We start from the raw sequence: 18962 nt of genomic DNA on the forward strand, positions 1-18962 counted from the left end.
ATGTTCTCTTTTTACGGAACAGAAGTACGGGACGAAACCCCACGGAAGCACTCCATAGTGCTTCCGTTCCGTACCTTTCCGCATCTCCGGATTTGCCGACTAATTCAAGTGAATGGGTCCGCATCCGTGATGCGGAATGCCCGCGAAACGGCGACCGTGTATTGCGGATGCGCAAATGCATCCGCAATACGGCCACGGAGCGTACACGTTTGTGTGAAAGAGGCCTAAACCACACTGCCATGTGAATACACCCTAAGGCCCCTTTCAGATGAGAGTTTTCCGCGCGGGTGCAATGCATGATGCGAACGCATTGCGCCCGCACTGAATCGGGACCCATTCATTTCAATGGGTCTGTGTACACGAGCTTTGTTTTTCACGCATCACTTGTGCATTGAGTGAAAAAATAAAAATAAAATGTATTGAGATTTTTCACTGATGGATGCTAAGAGAAGTTGTTTGTAAAACATTCAGTTTTCTATCACGCGCGTGAAAAATAGGGTTGTTTTGATACTAAAATTTTGATTCGGTTTCAATACCATAAAAAGTATTGTGATACTCGATACCACGTGAAAAAAAAGCCCCCAAAAAAAAGAAAGCGTGCATTACGCATTTTTTGGGAACATCTGGCCCATAATCGAACAGTCCTATCCTATATTTTGGGGGACAATGTGACAAAGAAAAAAAAATTTTTTAATAGCTTGGACTTTTCAGACGTGGTGATATGTAATATTTTATTTATTGTTTATATATTTTATAGAGAGTGGGTGATTTACACTTACTTTTTTTTTACCTCTTATTTAATAACTAATTCCCACCTCAGGGACTAGAACCTGGGATCTTTTAATCCCTTGTCCTAGTCACCCTAATAGGACAAGATCTATCAGGGAGAATAGGACCTCACACTTTCCCTGCTGCCCTGTGTATAGTACACAGGGCAGCAGGGAGATTACCATGGCAGACAGGGCTTCAGTAGTGTCTTGGCTGCCATGGTAACCGATCGGAGCCCCAGGATTACACTGCTGGGGCTCCGATCAGAAGCTGACACTTCACCAATGAGAGGAGGTGAGGGGACTCTGTGGCCACTGCCACCAATGATTTTAATACTGGGGGGTCAGCACAGAGGGGAGGGAGAGACTGCTTCCTTTTTCCCCTGTGCTGCTGTGAGCAGCACGATCCATATTCTCCGATACTGGGCTGTGCAGTAGCACAGCCTAGTATCGATAAAAAACAAATCCCGGTATTGTATCGATACCGCATCGAAAGTTTGATACCAGAAACAACCCTAGCGAAAAACGCATCAATGCGCATTTCATACACGCAATAAAAACTGAACGCAATCGCAAACAAAACTAACTTGAGAACTGCTTGCCGGAGCACTCTGCTGCAAGTGTGAAAGTAGCCTTAACCAAAACTTTTTTTTGCAAACGTCATATCCGATTTTAAATGACTAATCACCATGATTGCAAAACTGTCAGCGACCTTTCATTAGATAGGATCACTCACCACTGGAATGTGAAGCTTGCTGAGCGGTTTGCCATCTAGTAGATACGAGCCAGTATAGGTGACATATTCAGCGTAGCACTGCGGTGCTTGAGGAGTGATATAGCACAAGATTTTCCTCTTCTCTTCAATCTTCTTTCTAATTTGCAAATACTCAAAGTATGGGTTAGACCTGTCACTGTGATATGGCTCGATCTCGTCCAACTTGATAGCATCCACTATGGCAGCCAAAGTCTGCTGTATCATCTCTCGAGTTTGTTGACTGGTGTTGCTTATTATCTGCTGCTGGAGCTGGTTAGGTTTCTGCAGCTTTCTCTTCCGAGGGTGTTGTGTTTGTGGCTCTTCCTCCTCGCTGATTTTACTCTTGCCTCGGGTAGTTGTTGTGGTTACTACTGGATGCTCTTTCTCCGCAGGTGTAGAGTTTTGCTTATTCTGGTTGGCAAGCATCTGGGCCCGGTTACGGGTCATACGCAGCGGCATCTCTTCCACCTTACGCAGCGGCATCTCTTCCACCTTACGCAGCGGCATCTCTTCCACCTTACGCAGCGGCATCTCTTCCACCTTACGCAGCGGCATCTCTTCCACCTTACGCAGCGGCATCTCTTCCACCTTACGCAGCGGCATCTCTTCCACCTTACGCAGCGGCATCTCTTCCACCTTACGCAGCGGCATCTCTTCCACCTTACGCAGCGGCATCTCTTCCACCTTACGCAGCGGCATCTCTTCCACCTTACGCAGCGGCATCTCTTCCACCTTACGCAGCGGCATCTCTTCCACCTTACGCAGCGGCATCTCTTCCACCTTAGGTAGCGGCAACTCTTCCACCTTAGGTAGCGGCATCTCTTCCACCTTAGGTAGCGGCATCTCTTCCACCTTAGGTAGCGGCATCTCTTCCACCTTACGCAGCGGCATCTCTTCCACCTTACGCAGCGGCAACTCTTCCACCTTAGGTAGCGGCAACTCTTCCACCTTAGGTAGCGGCAACTCTTCCACCTTAGGTAGCGGCAACTCTTCCACCTTAGGTAGCGGCAACTCTTCCACCTTAGGTAGCGGCATCTCTTCCACCTTACGCAGCGGCATCTCTTCCACCTTACGCAGCGGCATCTCTTCCACCTTACGCAGCGGCATCTCTTCCACCTTACGCAGCGGCATCTCTTCCACCTTACGCAGCGGCATCTCTTCCACCTTACGCAGCGGCATCTCTTCCACCTTACGCAGCGGCATCTCTTCCACCTTACGCAGCGGCATCTCTTCCACCTTACGCAGCGGCATCTCTTCCACCTTACGCAGCGGCATCTCTTCCACCTTACGCAGCGGCATCTCTTCCACCTTACGCAGCGGCATCTCTTCCACCTTACGCAGCGGCATCTCTTCCACCTTACGCAGCGGCATCTCTTCCACCTTACGCAGCGGCATCTCTTCCACCTTACGCAGCGGCATCTCTTCCACCTTACGCAGCGGCATCTCCTCCACCTTACGCAGCGGCATCTCCTCCACCTTACGCAGCGGCAGCTCTTCCACCTTACGCAGCGGCAGCTCTTCCACCTTACGAAGCGGCAGCTCTTCCACCTTACGCAGCGGCAGCTCTTCCACCTTACGCAGCGGCAGCTCTTCCACCTTACGCAGCGGCAGCTCTTCCACCTTACGCAGCGGCAGCTCTTCCACCTTACGCAGCGGCAGCTCTTCCACCTTACGCAGCGGCAGCTCTTCCACCTTACGCAGCGGCAGCTCTTCCACCTTGAGTAGCGGCAGCTCTTCCACCTTGAGTAGAGGCAGCTCTTCCACCTTACGTAGAGGCAGCTCTTCCACCTTACGTAGAGGCAGCTCTTCCACCTTACGTAGAGGCAGCTCTTCCACCTTACGTAGAGGCAGCTCTTCCACCTTACGTAGAGGCAGCTCTTCCACCTTACGTAGAGGCAGCTCTTCCACCTTACGTAGAGGCAGCTCTTCCACCTTACGTAGAGGCAGCTCTTCCACCTTACGTAGAAGCAGCTCTTCCACCTTACGTAGAGGCAGCTCTTCCACCTTACGTAGAGGCAGCTCTTCCACTTTAGGCGGTTTAGGAACATCAGCAGTTTTTGGCACCTGTTCTGGAACATCTACAGTGGGGATGACCCGAGGGGCCTCTGGTTGCACAACAGAATCAACGTTTTCAACTGGTGTACTCTCATTCACCTTGGTATCAACAGCCTCAAGTTTCTTAGGCAAGATATGAACACACGATTCTGAAGAATTTAGGCTTGCCTGAACTTTTGCCTCAATTTGTTCCAGCTGTACGTATGGAAGAGGAAATGATGCCGGCTCAAAGACTTGCTTTGAGGGCTGGGATACTTTTGGAGCTTCCAGAGCAGGTTCTTCAATATGTTCGGCCTTCTCATCTAGTATCTGAAGTGGTGGTGGTATCTGAAGTGGTGGGTCATCTACTTCCATCATACAGTGTGATTCTTTAGGAGATGCTGGCTTTGGAAGATCTATTTCACCAGGTTGAATTTCCATAGTCTCGCCCTCGACAGGGTCATCAGAAGGACGGGCTGGGCTTACTGCACTGATGTTCAACTGTTCACAGGTTTCGCTGTCATTTTCATCTTTGACCGGAAGAGGGAGTTCTGGTAGTGAAAAGGGCCCAAATTCTAAGTCATCAACTACTGAAGAAAATGGATTAGACCATGGCTCGGTCTCCTCCTCTTGACTATTCGGGTGGATTTCGGGCTGTACGAACTTTTCGTTGACAGATGCCGTGTCTGCAAGAGGGTCTGTGTTAACCTGGGGCTCTGTTGACAGAGTTTGTGGTTCTTCTGGATGAGTTTTCAAGTTATCAAAAAAAGCAGGAAGAGGAGTAGGGGACATGTATGGTACCTGTTCTTCAGGTTGAGGTGTAACTCTCTCTACTTCTTCCTCCTCTTTCAATTGCTCAGCAGCTGCTTCGGGCAAGGGGTATGAGACCGGAGAAACTGGGTACGGAGAGTCAGGTGAAATAAAAGGAACCGGAGTAGGAAGAGTTTTCTCTAATGGGCAAAAATGTTTAGGCGACTCTGGGAATCTCTGAGGTGACTTTACAAGATCGGATCTCATCGACCAGCTTCCATGTTCCTCTGAATTATTTCCCATTAGACCCTGAGGCATAACAGGTTCAGAATTACTATTTGCTGGACTCACCCAACCTAGATTATGTTCAGAAATAGGGGAGTCAAGAGTATTTTCTTCAACTGAAGGAAGAAAGTCAGATTTTGGAGGTGGTGGGATGAAAGCAGGTTCAGGAGGTAGAAAGGTGGCTTCTGAATGTGAAGCGTGAAAATCTGACTCACGGGGCAAGTAAGCATTCTCAGAGGGTGGGAAACTGGATGCAGCATGGATGACATAATTTTGTTCTGATGGCATATAGGACGGATCTGGGGGCATAAAATCTGGCTCCTGGGGTATAAAGGCTGGCTGCTGAGGAATATATGCAGGTTCTTGGTGCAGATAATCTGCTTCTTGTGGTATGAACTCAGGTTCAGAAGTATAACTATTACTGTCAGGAATAAAATTTTCTGTTTCTAAAAAGGCAGAGTCCTGCCTCATGAAGTTGGACTCTGGTGGTGAAAAGCTTTGTTCTTGAGGAAGAATAGATTCTGTAGCTTGTTGCGCTTCTGCAGAATCACATTGTAAGCCAAGGTCTGGAGGAACAGCACTTTCCGTAGAAGGCTCTAGCAAGTCATCTCTTTCCGAAGGAGAGGATTTCGCTTGTACACCAGAGTAGACACGGTCAGGAGAAGGAGCAATGCTTGCAATGTCTCCAGGTGCAAAAGTAACATCAGGTGGGTAGCCTGGTGAGTAATAACCAGGAGACAAACAGGGGAATTTCTCTGTAGATACAAGAGGTTGAACTTTTTCTTCCATCATTATCTGCATGGGTGAACTGAAGCCAGATGATGCTGGAACACTCTGCTGCCTAAAGATTTTTATATCAGAAGCTGGAAACTCCTCTTCAGCAGCTCTTCTTACATCAACAGAGACTGAGCGGCTTCTGTTAATGGAGGAAGGTAATTTAGTTGGCGTTTGGTTTGGCGTTTCTGTGGATGAATACCGATCAAAGAAGGTAGGGGAGCATGCATTCATAGACATGGCAGACACAGGTAGAGTATGCTGGCTATCTGAACAGTCAAACATCAGCTCAGGATAGTCTTCGGTGCTACAGGAAGGTGTTCTAGGTGTCTGCATCACTTCTTCATAGCTTGGGCATGAGATTACAGATGTAGGAGTTGGGACACCAGTTGGCCGATTTTGATCTGGTCTCGGGGAAGCTGTCAGCACTTCCTTTATTTGGGGACCATTGAGCCAGTCTTTAGAATCATTCCCAATGACAGCTAGAGTTTTATTTTCAGGAACAGGTATAATCAAAGGGGCCAAATCTTTACTTTTCTTTTCTTTCTGAAGGGAGTCAGTCACAGATGTTTTCTTGGTACTCAGATCCAAACTACGCTTACGTAATTCTTCAGCTTTTTTCTCTTTCGACTTTGGATCTCCAGATCGATGTCTCATCTTTTCCATTTGCTTCATTCTTTCTTTATGCTTTTTGTGCCTCTCTTCTATTTCAAGATCTTTCTGGCTGAGCATCCTTTCAAAGCTGGTCATCATAAGGTCTCCGTCACCCAAAAGTTTTTCTCTTGGTTTGGTATCTTTCTTGTTGGCTTCTTTCATCAGTGTCATCTTCTCATTTCCATTAATGATTTTGACATTCTCAGCTTTGTCTTTCTCTGCGTTCTCTTTCGATCTATCTTTCAGCCTGTTTTCACTAAACTTCCCCAAGTCTTCTTTAGATTTATCTTTTGAGTTTACTTGGGAAGGTTCTTTATCTCGTGCATTTTTTAACTCATTACTGTGATGCTTAAAGAACGCCTCCAATTGTTTGTCTCTGTGCTTATCATCTTTACTTTTCTCACGGTGCTTGTCTTTCTTTTTCTTCTCTTTTAAAGCTGGTGTGTTCACGCTGTAAACTTTGTCCTTCTCAGTCTTCTTTATAAGATCTCTTTCAGAATCATGCTTCTCTTTTTCTGAAGTAAACATGTAATCCGCACTTCTGTCCAATTCCTCTTCAGTCTCGGTCTTAACACTAAATACTGGAAAAGAGTCTGCATCTCCTGATGATACCTCTTTCTCATACTGCATAGATTCGCGCCTGCTGTAAGTGTCCTTGGTATCGTCCGTTTTCTCAGATTTTTTATCGGACTTGTCTTTCCGTACCTTATCTTTCTCATGGCTTTTCTTTGAGGATGATGAGGAATGTCTATTTCTCTCCTTGTCTTTTAGCTTCTCAGCTAAGCAAGGCACAGGCACCGAATCCTTATATTTTTCCTCCACCGTGTCCAAGTTGGTTAATCCAGAAGTCTCAAACATGTTACTTGGATCATGGCCCCTATCTGTAAAACTGTCTGAAGAAATTTCACTAATCTTATCATTCGAGTCATCCTTATAGTCATTGAGAGCTTCTTCCTCCAATTTCTCCAGCAGACTTTTTTCAGATTCACCTTTTGAGAACTTCCTCTCCTTAAAATGATCAGACTTCTCTTTGTGTTTAGTTTTGACTTTCTCTTCTGTCAGATGCTTTTTGTCCTTTTTGTCAGTTGGCGGTTTTATCTTACAATTCTTGTCTTGGTTGCTATCTAGGGACACCCTATCCTTGCGGTATTTGTCAAGAGAATCCTTGTCCTTTTTGTCTTTGTGTTTTTCTGTGTTCTTTTCTTTTTTTTCCTTTCCAGATTCCCCTTGACTCTTTTCCTTTTTCCGATCCTTCTGTTCTCTGTCTTTCTGTTTTTCCCCAGAATGCTGCTTTTCACTGGAATATTTTCTGTGTTTTTCAGACTGAGATGCATCTTTGTCTTGTATGGCGGTCTCCCTCTCATAACTGTCCATTCTGTGCAAGTCATTATAGGCTTCAGTAATTTTGAACCCGGGAACAAACCTTTGCTCTTCCTCTTCACTTTCATCGGTAAAAATGTCAGAGATGCTATACCAGTTTTTCCCCCTTGCTTTCTTTTCATCTTTCTTGTCACTAGTGTCTTTTTCTAATGCAGAGGTTCTCTCTTTTTTCTCGGCTTTCTGTTCGGAGAAGGCTTTTCTGTCTTTGTGTTTTTCTTTTGAATCTTTCTTATCTCTAGACCCTTTATCAGCTTCCTTCTCTTTCTGACTTTTCTCGGTGGATTTTTCAGACTTCTCTCGCTCAGCATCTTTAGATTTTTCTCGATGCTTTTCAGATTTTGGTTTCTCCTTTTTTTCAGAAGCTTCTCGCTTCTCTTTACCAGAATGATGCCGCTCTCGTGCCTCAGAATTTTTGGGAAAAGACTCTTGCTCCGACTTCTCTTTAAAGAAGTTCTCTGAACCATAGTCATTCAGTTCTTCTTTGAACGACTCTTCTTGTTTTACTTTGGAATCTCTTCGATCTTTGTTTATCAAAGAATCTCTTCTTACAGAATCTCCATCTTTCTCCTTCCGGATTTTTGAGCACTCTAGAGAATCCCTCCGTTTCTTCTCTTTCTCTACTGTATAGGATGGGGTGCCTTTGTGCGACTCTGTTTGGTCTTTCTTTTTGTCAGAAACTCTGTCTGAAGAGTCTCGATCCTTTCTTTTAAGGGCCACCTCCTTCTCTGGTTTATCTCCATAGTCTCTCTTGTCTTTGCTTTTTGAATCTTTTTCCTTGACTTCTTCCTTAACAGATTCTACTACAAGCTTTGGGATTGTATCATTTTTGATCTCCCTAAAATCTGCAAAGGAAGAGTCCCAACTGTCTTCTCCCTTAAAACCATAAGAAGAATCTGAAGACATTTCAGACATCCATAATCCTTGGTCATCTGAAGTACTGTACTTTGCTTCCTCATTGTCTAAAAAATTACTTTTGTTGTTAAACTCTTCAAAAGGTGTTTCATCCTTGTGAGACTTATCCTTCTTTACTTTCTCCTTCTCGTTTTTAGAAGGTTTCTCCTCTTTAACTTCAGCCTTCTTTTCAGATTTTGAGGTCTTATCTTTTACTTTCTTCTTCTTTTCCTCTTTGTGTGTTTTAGGTTTGTCTTCTTTGGGAGATTTCTCCTTAACCGTTTTTTCTCGATCCAGTTTACCAGACCGGTCTCTGTCCTCTTTGAAGTTTTTACTGTCTTTAGCCTCTTTTGTCTTTTTCGATGACTTCTCCTCTTTGGCAACTTTGCCTCCCTCGTCTCTAAATGACCAGTCCTTTTCCTCTGCCTTAAACTTGGGGATGGATTTTTCTTCTTTCCTGAGGTGATCATGATCATGTTTTAATACTTTTAGTTTTTCTGGAACATCAACCTCTAGATTTAAAGACTTTTCCGATTTTTGATCGTAGTCAAACGAAAAGCTTTTAAGAATCTTTACATCCTGACTGGCCTGATTTTGAACCTTTTCTTTAGTTTTGTGTTTATGTTTTGTTTTATGTTTTTTCACTACTTTACCTTCTTTGTCTAATTTTGGAATCGCACCTTCAACATGAAGATGGAAAGAGTTCTTTTCATATATACTATTATGAGTGTTCGTTTTATTTTTGTGCTCGTGTTTCTTTTTAATCTGTTTCAAAGACTCCAAACTAGAATCTTCGGATGAGTAATCGTAATCACTAGTTAACCGTGTCCGTGTGGAATCTGACAGCGAGCTAACATCTGACCAGGTTGGAGAAGATACAGTTTTCCAATTGTCTGTCCTCCAATGCTTGGAGTGCTGGTCTGGGATATTAGCATTGTGCTTCTGTGATGTTAAACTCCCTTGAGAAGATGCAGAAGATGCTGATAAAGAGCTAAACAAAGAAGTCTCCTTCAAAGCTAAGGCAGAGTCTTTCACGCTGCTTGAATTATCTAAGGAAAGCATATCATTCTCTACATCGCTCTCCAAGTTTTCGCTTTCGCTCTCAGAACAAAAAATGTTATTTTTCTTTCCAAACTTAACTTCTTTATTTTTTGCGTCTTTCTTCCGCTTCTTTTTCACTTTACCCTTTTCTTTATGCTTGGCCACAGGTTGCTCCCTGGTTTTATTGCTCGGCAGAACGGTGTGAGCGGACAACCGGAGCTTTTCAGTAGCCCCTGTAGAGACAGAATTTTCCTCCTCATCTGATGTATCAGACAAGATACGGCGAGCAGCTTTCTTTGGTGCAGTCATATTTTTAGAATAAGCTTTTACTTCCATTTTAGGAATAGCAATAACGCTGTTCGCCTTAGTCTCTTTACGGAATTCTTTTTTCAACAGATGCTTGTCGTCGACTGGAGGAACGCGGTCTTGCTCGTCATCTTCATCAAACTCGTACTCATCCTTCACTGGCGTGCTTTTGGTCTGCTCCTGGCGTTTGCCCTTGTGTTTAGAGCCCTTTTCAAACTCTGAGTCTGTGTTATTGCCATCTACTGAGCTGGAAGGTGCAAACGAAGGAGCATCCTCCTCTTCTGAGCTTTCTGCATTAAAAAGGAAAGAAAAAAGAAATCTATAAATACACAGGAGTAAGTATAAAAAGTGGTTTGCTAATAAAGACTTTTTACAGTAAAATTTGTCACCCATATTAAGGGCAGAGATACCATAGTACAAACAATACTACAATACCTGGATAAAAAAACATTTAAAAGGAAATGTGCCCTAAGGAAACTGACTAAATTGTTTTAATTTTTTTTATTTTGGTGATTTGTGTTTTAATTCTCCATGTCACTAACTACATTAAAAGGTCATGCAGATAACTGTTCAGGTAACTTAGCAGCTATAGAAATATCACAGGCAAACTTTACTGACAGATGTCACCTCTGCATATATAAGAGAGGATCCTCTATTCACAATAGGTGACTGTCAGAGCTCATCTATTCTTTCCTTGTACAATGCCCCCTGCACAGGTCACAGAGCATGCCCAGAAAACTCTCCCATAGAAGTCACTGAGGTCCAGCTCCTGACCATTGCGTCTACGGCCCATGGGGCTGCTCTCAAACATGACGTCTTGACATTTTAGGCCTATTTGGCCATGGCTAAAACTGCTTGATTTAAGGATTTTTTTAAAATATTGATAGACATAGTAAATTAAAAAAATAAATAAAAATACATTTAACGAACACTTGATTTAACCCATGAAAAGTGTCATCAGTATCTGATCAGCAGGGACACGAAATACAGGATCCCGCTCATCAGCTGTTTAAAGAGGACCTTTCACCAGAATTAAACTTCTAAAGTAACTATACAGGCATGTAGAGCGGCACCCAGGGACCCCCCTGCACTTACTGTTATACCTGGGCGCCGCTCCGTTCTCCCGTTATAGCCTCCGGTATCTTTACATTTAGGCTCCACCCAGGGGAACCTGCTGGCGCCTCCTTCTCCCATGCTGCAGCGCTGGCCAATCACAGCGCTCAGCTCATAGCCCGAGAGGCTTTTTTCTCTCTCAGGCTATGAGCTGAGCGCTGTGATTGGCCAGCGCTACAGCATGGGAGAATGAGCCGACGGCAGGTTCCCCTGGGTGGAGCCTAACTGTAAAGATACCGGAGGCAATTACGGGAGAACGGAGCGGCGCCCAGGTATAACAGTAAGTGCAGGGGGGTCCCTGGGCGCCGCTCTACATGCCTGTATAGTTACTTTAGAAGTTTAATTCTGGTGAAAGGTCCTCTTTAAAGAGAGACTGACGCTACTGCCTCCTCAAAGCTCATAAATAGAGATGAGCAAATTTCCACTCATGAAATTCGCTAACACTTAGTTTGGTGGTAAACGGTGAATTAAACTATGGATTCCGTTACCACGGACCATAACGCAATTCTATGATGTAATGCCTTTAGAGGCATTGCGTCAGAATAGAAGTCTATGGCCTGCATAACGGAAACGGGACGGGTGAGTTTTGCAGCCCATAGACTTCTATAACGAAATAAATAACGGAATGCCTCTAAAGGCATTACATCATAGAATTGCGTTATGGTCCGTGGTAACGGAATCCATAATGCAAATCACCTTTTACCACCAAACGAAGTGTGAACGAACTTCTAAATATGGAATTCGCTCATCTCTACTCATAAGGCACAGGTCATACAACGTATAGCGTCTGTCATCAGTTTTGCCGCTCAGCTCCAGTTTTGCCACGAGACCCATGAAGGCGATGTCACTGGCCGAGGATAATCTGTGAGAAACAGCTGATGCGTAGGGGTCCCGGGAGACAGACCCCCACGATCAGATACTGATGACCCAAAATTTTTTAAAAGGAATGATTGTTCATTTTTGACCTACTTTTTTTAGCGGGAAAAATTGTACTCTCTCATGGCAAGATGGGGTAAAAAACAAAAAACAAGATGCAATTTCACAACAGCTTTATGGGTCTTGTTTGAAAGGCTCTCTCTATACAGTAAAACTTCATTTTCTGGATAAGTATGATTACAGGGAAAACACGTTCATTTCGTTTTGTTTGTGTTTTAATACTTAAGTAAACTTTAAAAAAGGTTTTTTTTTTCTTTGCATTGCCATATATTCTGACCCCCATTGTCCTATTTTTGTGCGTTTTGAGGACAAGGATAGGCATTGTTACAATGGATCCACACCAAAAAAAAAAAAAAAAACCACACGCAATACAGATGCCAATACAAAGTAATCCGTATTTCTTTAGTAGTTCAGTGTTTTGCGTACCGCAGAAAACATACGGTCGTGTGAGTGTAGCCTAATACCGTAGAAACCTGGCAGCTATGATGCCCACTCAGCTTCTAAGGCGGCGCTATGTTTGAAACCCAGACGCTGTTCATCTACGGCAGTCATCCTAAAGCGGTTAAACAAGTCATTTTCTGATGACTCATACCATTTCTAAAAAAATACTACAATTTCCACTTACCAGTTGAGCTTTCCTCGCTGGAGGTGTAGGTACCCTTTCCAAGAAGGAGATTAACCATTGTTGGAGAATTAGCGACTTTTAAAGGGGTCTCTCCCTTTCGGTTACTTTGATGAGGATTGCCTCCATACCGCAACAGCAGTTTTACAACCTGAAGACATAAAACAAATGATAGCAAAAATTTATTTCAGATCCTGCCATCAGATAAAGCACGTGTCTGCAGTGAACTGAGAAAGCTATATAACGTAGATGAACAAACAGGAAATGACACCTGGAGATCCAGGGGCTACCCCTTGAAAATACACTTTGATTACTTGAAGGCTATAGCCATCTTTAAGGCTTTTTTTGTAATTGAAATGCATGGCTTTCTGCAGTCTTATTTCTCAGCATAGCCCAGCCAGATCTGTTAGACTTGGCTGCCGGAAGGCTCAGTCTCCAGCCCCCATCTCTACGCACTTGAACAATCTTCTAAGCTGATCTATAACCACAAATCTGATTTAGTCACAAATCCACTTAGAACGTCGCTCAGAATTGGGGCGAGAGATGCTAGAAACAGAGCTGACAGATGAAATCTGTTGACAGATTTCACTGCGATTGGCATTCTGCAGATTGCTTTGCTCTGTGAAATACACAGGGTGCCTTAAAAACGCAGAAAACATTTTAGTAAAACCATGTTACAAAGACAATTTTTGGATAAAAAACAAAACAAAAAAAAACACCTGCATTTCAGGAAAAAAAAAAAAAACTCCAGAAAGGTTCTTATAGGCGTTAATACTAATAAAAGGCACTTGCCTTGAAGTGACCGTTATTGGACGCATCATGCAGGGGGGTGTCATCATCCAACCCTTTGGTGTTGACCTCGGCTCCGGCAGCGAGCAGCTGTTTTCCCACATCGTAGTACCCTCTGTTACATGCCTCATGCAAGGCAGTCCATCCTGCAAACGATAACAGGGTTGAGCACTGCAGTCACTAGCTTGATGCACAGAAAACAGACAAGGTAAAGCAGCATACCATTCTTAATAAAGCCCAAGGTATTCATATGACAGCAATGGAAACACATGATCTACATTGAAAAGGGTTTTCTGACACACTACTACTGTGTATCTAACCAGTGGGGGTCTGACACCCAGCGATCAGCAATTTTAAAAAGCCACGGCGTCTGTGCTTGGTATCGCAGCTGAGCCCCATTCACTTCAATGGGGCTGAGCTCTGCCTAGGTCATGTGAACAACGACCGTGAAGTTACAAGGCCTAGACTAAGCTGAGAGAAAGCCGCAGCGGCTGATCGGCAGGGGTCCCGGGTGTCAGACACTGATGACCCATCATCTTGCTCACGATCAGCAAACTTCTCACCTACGGACAAGTTCCAATCTTGGTAAAAAAAAAACTGTAGTTAGAGGCAAATTATGAATACAAAGCCTCAACACTAAAGAGCACTACGCCTTTCACTGATGTGCGGCACTACATAGCTCATTAATAAAAGGCTTTGATCGCTGCAAGGACCAAATAGTTCTGTGCTCCACAACCCTCCAAACTGTGCAAGAGGCGACATTGACGCAATGCATTCAAATATGATCATTAAGGGTTACCTGCAAAGTCTTTAACATTGACATCTGCTCCCTCATTTATGAGCTCTTTGATACGCCGTGCATCTCCTCTTATGGCCGCCCGATGTAAACGGGTCTCCCCCCGCTCATTTCGCTTGTTCACTTTGTCTTTGGTTTTGGAGGCGGAGTTAGGAGTCCCCTTCTGACCGACTGTAGATTGAGAAGGATGCTTTGGTGTTGTGTCAACTAAAACAGGGGAAAACACAAAACTTTGGTTAATGTTATGAACACGAGAGGGTTAATGATGGTCAGCTAAAAGATCTCACATCATAGGTTAACTGGAAAGGTTCTTCCCAGTACAGCAAGTAATATGTCCTTAGTGTATACCATCACTATTTGGAGACACAGTGATCACCAGAATGAAGGGACTGCAGTAATAGATAAGAAAAGCAGAAGATTGTTTTTGTTTTGTTTCTCTCCCTGCTTGGCAATTCACACAAAAAGCTGAAGGGAGTATATCTCCTTTGTCCTACGGAGCGTTTTGAGTCCATAGCTATTAAGGTCTATAGACTTCCAGGTATTTAGAAGTAATCGGAACCACTTTCCTGAAGTGACTTGCAATCTCTAAGGCGGCCACAAGAGGGAGCACTTGCTTCAATATAAAACTCTACATGGAGCTTTCTAGGGTCTTTTCTGGTGCATTAAGACAAAGTGAACAGAAATTCTGAGATTACAAAATGTATAATCAAAAAGTGTCACAAGTTCCAACCGACATTTCTTACAAATAAATGCAAGACAAGGTGTCCCATAAATCTGTTACAGTGAATCCAAAGCAAAGCTTTTTAGAAAGCAGATACAAGACACCGTCCACAGACCACTCATGCTCTGCGGATGGTGTCCGGCTTCCACCAATACGCCTGCCTCCTTGGGCATTGCAATCACCCATTACCTGGGCTGTTAGCAGACTCTTCTGCTGTCATCTGCATAAGCAAAGCCACCTGCTGCCGCTCTGATAACGGGTATCCAGCCCGAATTCCAGATATTCCAATCCCAAAAGGTAAACCAGACTTCCGGTTGGCAGGCTCTTTCTTAATTCTTTTCTTTTCCGGACCCTGCTTTTCTGTTGGGAAAAAAAAGATAATCAATGACAAAAGGATATAAAACTGGGTGGGCGTCAGATAATCAACAGATTACAAGGAGCTTCAGGAAATGTTAAATCTGCATAAAATCACGAGACCCTATAATCAGCCGTTAATACGGACGAGCCATTGTCAGGATAGGTCATCAGTATCTGATTGGTGGGAGTCTGACACCTGGGACCCCCGCCAACCAGCTGTTTGAAGAGGCGGCGGCACCTCACGTAGTCGCCGCTTCCTCTTCACTAGGGTTTATGCCCACGCGCGTACTTGCTAAGTGCCAATGCTGCGGACCGCAAATTCCTGTCCACAATGCACTGGCCATGTGCACTGCGCTTGCAGACCCATTGACTTAAATGGTCCGCGATCTGCAACATATGGACAAAAATAGAACATGTTCTATCTTTCTGAGGTGCAGGGGGACAGATCAGAAGCCCACGGGAGCGTTTGGTAGTGCTTTCGTGGGCTTCTTTTCAAGTCAATTGGTCTGCATCCGTGACATGAAGTGCACATGGCCAGTGCCCATACAGAGGACTGGCCATTTACGGTCCGTAATATGGGCACTGAGCCACTACGCTCGTGGGCATGAGCCCTTACACTGCACCTAGTCTTGGAAGTGCAGTGTAATACAAGCACTCGCTCCATTCAAGTGACGACGACGCTCCACAGGAGACGTAGTGTAATGATCAGGAATAAAGCCCCCCTCTTCCAACAGCTGGTTGGGTGGGGGTGCCAGGTGTCGGACCCCCGCCGATAGATAATTTTATATCAAATATGCTTTATGCAAATGTATTCAGAGGGGGGACCCATGTCCTTCTCTAGAATAAGGGTTCCACTAACTCACCCCGTTAGAGAGGGAGAGGGGTGGCCAGATAAAACTGCCAGGCTCACTGTGCTACTCACTTTCCAGAACTCCCATAGAAATGAATGGGAGATGGGGTAAGCAGGCAAGATGACGAGGCCTGGCACTGCCCGACCGCCCTGCAGTGTTGTATTCACACTTTGCAGTTGTTTCCTTCCTGCAGCGATTTCCACAGATATTTGGGGGGGGGGGGTAACCTGTGACATGACTGCAATGTGTGAATACGTCCTTAGCCCATAGTGAAAACCACCCTGTAATCACTATTATTCCTGCAGCTTTAAAGCGTTTCCTGATGACTGACTCACTGGTATGAAAATACACAGAACATGAGAACCCTGAGAAGACGACGCCTTAACCCTTCAGAGACATCGGTGTCCTTCACAGACTCAGAAACGAAAACAAACCAATGACATCCAGGGACAAATGCGGCAACTGCCTGATTCCAACACGTGCCAATATCGAGCTCTAATCCCGAGCTACGGTCTGGAATACATCAGGATTTTACTGATAAAAAGATTATGTTCAAGTCATAAAACGAAACCCTTCAGGTGCACAGGACCATCTATGGCTCATGTGCAAAAGGCCTCAGACCATCGCATAAGGGTCGAGAGGGCGGGCACCGATCAAGAATGGGGGCGTTCATTCCCACTCAGCATGCGGCAACGATCGGCAATGTACGGCTCATCATCCTCATAAACCTTACCTGTTCACATGGGAAGACGCGTTGCTCGCCTGTAGGGTTATCTGTGGCACCTTCACATGGATTAGGCTGAGGCCGTATCTAGGCCACACCATGGGTTGTGTGTCAAAGGATCGCTATGGAGGCACAGAAATGAAAGGGGTCGCAATACCTCTTGCAAGTTGCCACGATAGAGAGGCAGAGTCGCAGACATGGCAGCTTGTCAGTTGACCTGCGACCCCATTCAGTTCTGCGGCGGTATCGCTAAACAGCGCAGTACAAAGTCACGGCCAAGCTCGGCACATAGCCCCATAGAAGTGAATAGAAAGGGGATGCAAAGCGCAGTACAAAGTCATAGCCCCAGCTTTACAAGCATCTGTATGAAGACTCATTTTCAATTGCCCTGATCCTCAGCTCAAGTAAAACGGCCCCAAGGCTGGCCATACACATGAGTAAGCTGTAGGCCGGACTCTCCAGACCCCACCATACACATGAGTAAGCTGTAGGCCGGACTCTCCAGACCCCACCATACACATGAGTAAGCTGTAGGCCCGTCTCCAGACCCCTCCATACACATGAGTAAGCTGTAGGCCCGTCTCCAGACCCCTCCATACACATGAGTAAGCTGTAGGCCCGTCTCCAGACCCCTCCATACACATTAGTAAGCTGTAGGCCCGTCTCCAGACCCCTCCATACACATGAGTAAGCTGTAGGCCCGTCTCCAGACCCCTCCATACACATTAGTAAGCTGTAGGCCCGTCTCCAGACCCCTCCATACACATGAGTAAGCTGTAGGTCGGTCTCTCCAGACCCCTCCATACACATGAGTAAGCTGTAGGCCGGTCTCTCCAGACCCCACCATACACATTAGTAAGCTGTAGGCCGGTCTCTCCAGACCCCTCCATACACATGAGTAAGCTGTAGGCCGGTCTCTCCAGACCCCACCATACACATGAGTAAGCTGTAGGCCGGTCTCTCCAGACCCCTCCATACACATGAGTAAGCTGTAGGCCGGTCTCTCCAGACCCCTCCATACACATGAGTAAGCTGTAGGTCGGTCTCTCCAGACCCCTCCATACACATGAGTAAGCTGTAGGCCAGTCTCTCCAGACCCCACCATACACATTAGTAAGCTGTAGGCCGGTCTCTCCAGACCCCTCCATACACATGAGTAAGCTGTAGGCCGGTCTCTCCAGACCCCACCATACACATGAGTAAGCTGTAGGCCGGTCTCTCCAGACCCCTCCATACACATGAGTAAGCTGTAGGCCGGTCTCTCCAGACCCCTCCATACACATGAGTAAGCTGTAGGCCGGTCTCTCCAGACCCCTCCATACACATTAGTAAGCTGTAGGCCGGTCTCTCCAGACCCCTCCATACACATTAGTAAGCTGTAGGCCGGTCTCTCCAGACCCCTCCATACACATGAGTAAGCTGTAGGCCCGTCTCCAGACCCCTCCATACACATGAGTAAGCTGTAGGCCGGTCTCTCCAGACCCCTCCATACACATTAGTAAGCTGTAGGTCGGTCTCTCCAGACCCCTCCATACACATGAGTAAGCTGTAGGCCGGTCTCTCCAGACCCCTCCATACACATGAGTAAGCTGTAGGCCGGTCTCTCCAGACCCCTCCATACACATGAGTAAGCTGTAGGCCGGTCTCTCCAGACCCCACCATACACATTAGTAAGCTGTAGGCCGGTCTCTCCAGACCCCTCCATACACATGAGTAAGCTGTAGGCCGGTCTCTCCAGACCCCACCATACACATGAGTAAGCTGTAGGCCAGTCTCTCCAGACCCCTCCATACACATTAGTAAGCTGTAGGCCAGTCTCTCCAGACCCCTCCATACACATTAGTAAGCTGTAGGCCGGTCTCTCCAGACCCCTCCATACACATGAGTAAGCTGTAGGCCCGTCTCCAGACCCCTCCATACACATGAGTAAGCTGTAGGCCGGTCTCTCCAGACCCCTCCATACACATTAGTAAGCTGTAGGTCGGTCTCTCCAGACCCCTCCATACACATGAGTAAGCTGTAGGCCGGTCTCTCCAGACCCCTCCATACACATGAGTAAGCTGTAGGCCGGTCTCTCCAGACCCCTCCATACACATGAGTAAGCTGTAGGCCGGTCTCTCCAGACCCCACCATACACATTAGTAAGCTGTAGGCCGGTCTCTCCAGACCCCTCCATACACATGAGTAAGCTGTAGGCCGGTCTCTCCAGACCCCACCATACACATGAGTAAGCTGTAGGCCAGTCTCTCCAGACCCCTCCATACACATTAGTAAGCTGTAGGCCGGTCTCTCCAGACAAAATGTGAAAGATGATACAAGATGGATCCCTCTGTCCGCACGACAAGCGGAGAGACTGATCTGTTCTCGCAATGCATTTGTGAGACGGATTCGCATCCGGATGCATCTCACAAATGCTT

At 45.7% G+C, this 18962-nt stretch overlaps 1 protein-coding gene across 4 annotated transcripts in view; it reads right to left on the reverse strand.

The window, feature by feature from the left end:
* Window positions 1-18962, reverse strand: part of ANKRD11 (ankyrin repeat domain 11) — a 146394-nt gene that overhangs the window by 3953 nt on the left and 123479 nt on the right. For 2 of the 4 annotated variants that reach the window (XM_044269631.1, XM_044269630.1), the window contains exons 5-9: window positions 14803-14973; window positions 13896-14099; window positions 13100-13242; window positions 12311-12458; window positions 1504-9926 (exon numbers count right to left, since the gene is read on the reverse strand). In XM_044269631.1, the coding sequence (XP_044125566.1) occupies window positions 1504-9926; window positions 12311-12458; window positions 13100-13242; window positions 13896-14099; window positions 14803-14973 (9089 nt within the window). The remainder of the gene's footprint in view (window positions 1-1503; window positions 9927-12310; window positions 12459-13099; window positions 13243-13895; window positions 14100-14802; window positions 14974-18962) is intronic. The other 2 variants (XM_044269633.1, XM_044269632.1) reach the window with 2 other exon arrangements.

This window comes from Bufo gargarizans, chromosome 10, assembly GCF_014858855.1.
Source record: "Bufo gargarizans isolate SCDJY-AF-19 chromosome 10, ASM1485885v1, whole genome shotgun sequence".
NCBI lineage: Eukaryota > Metazoa > Chordata > Amphibia > Anura > Bufonidae > Bufo > Bufo gargarizans.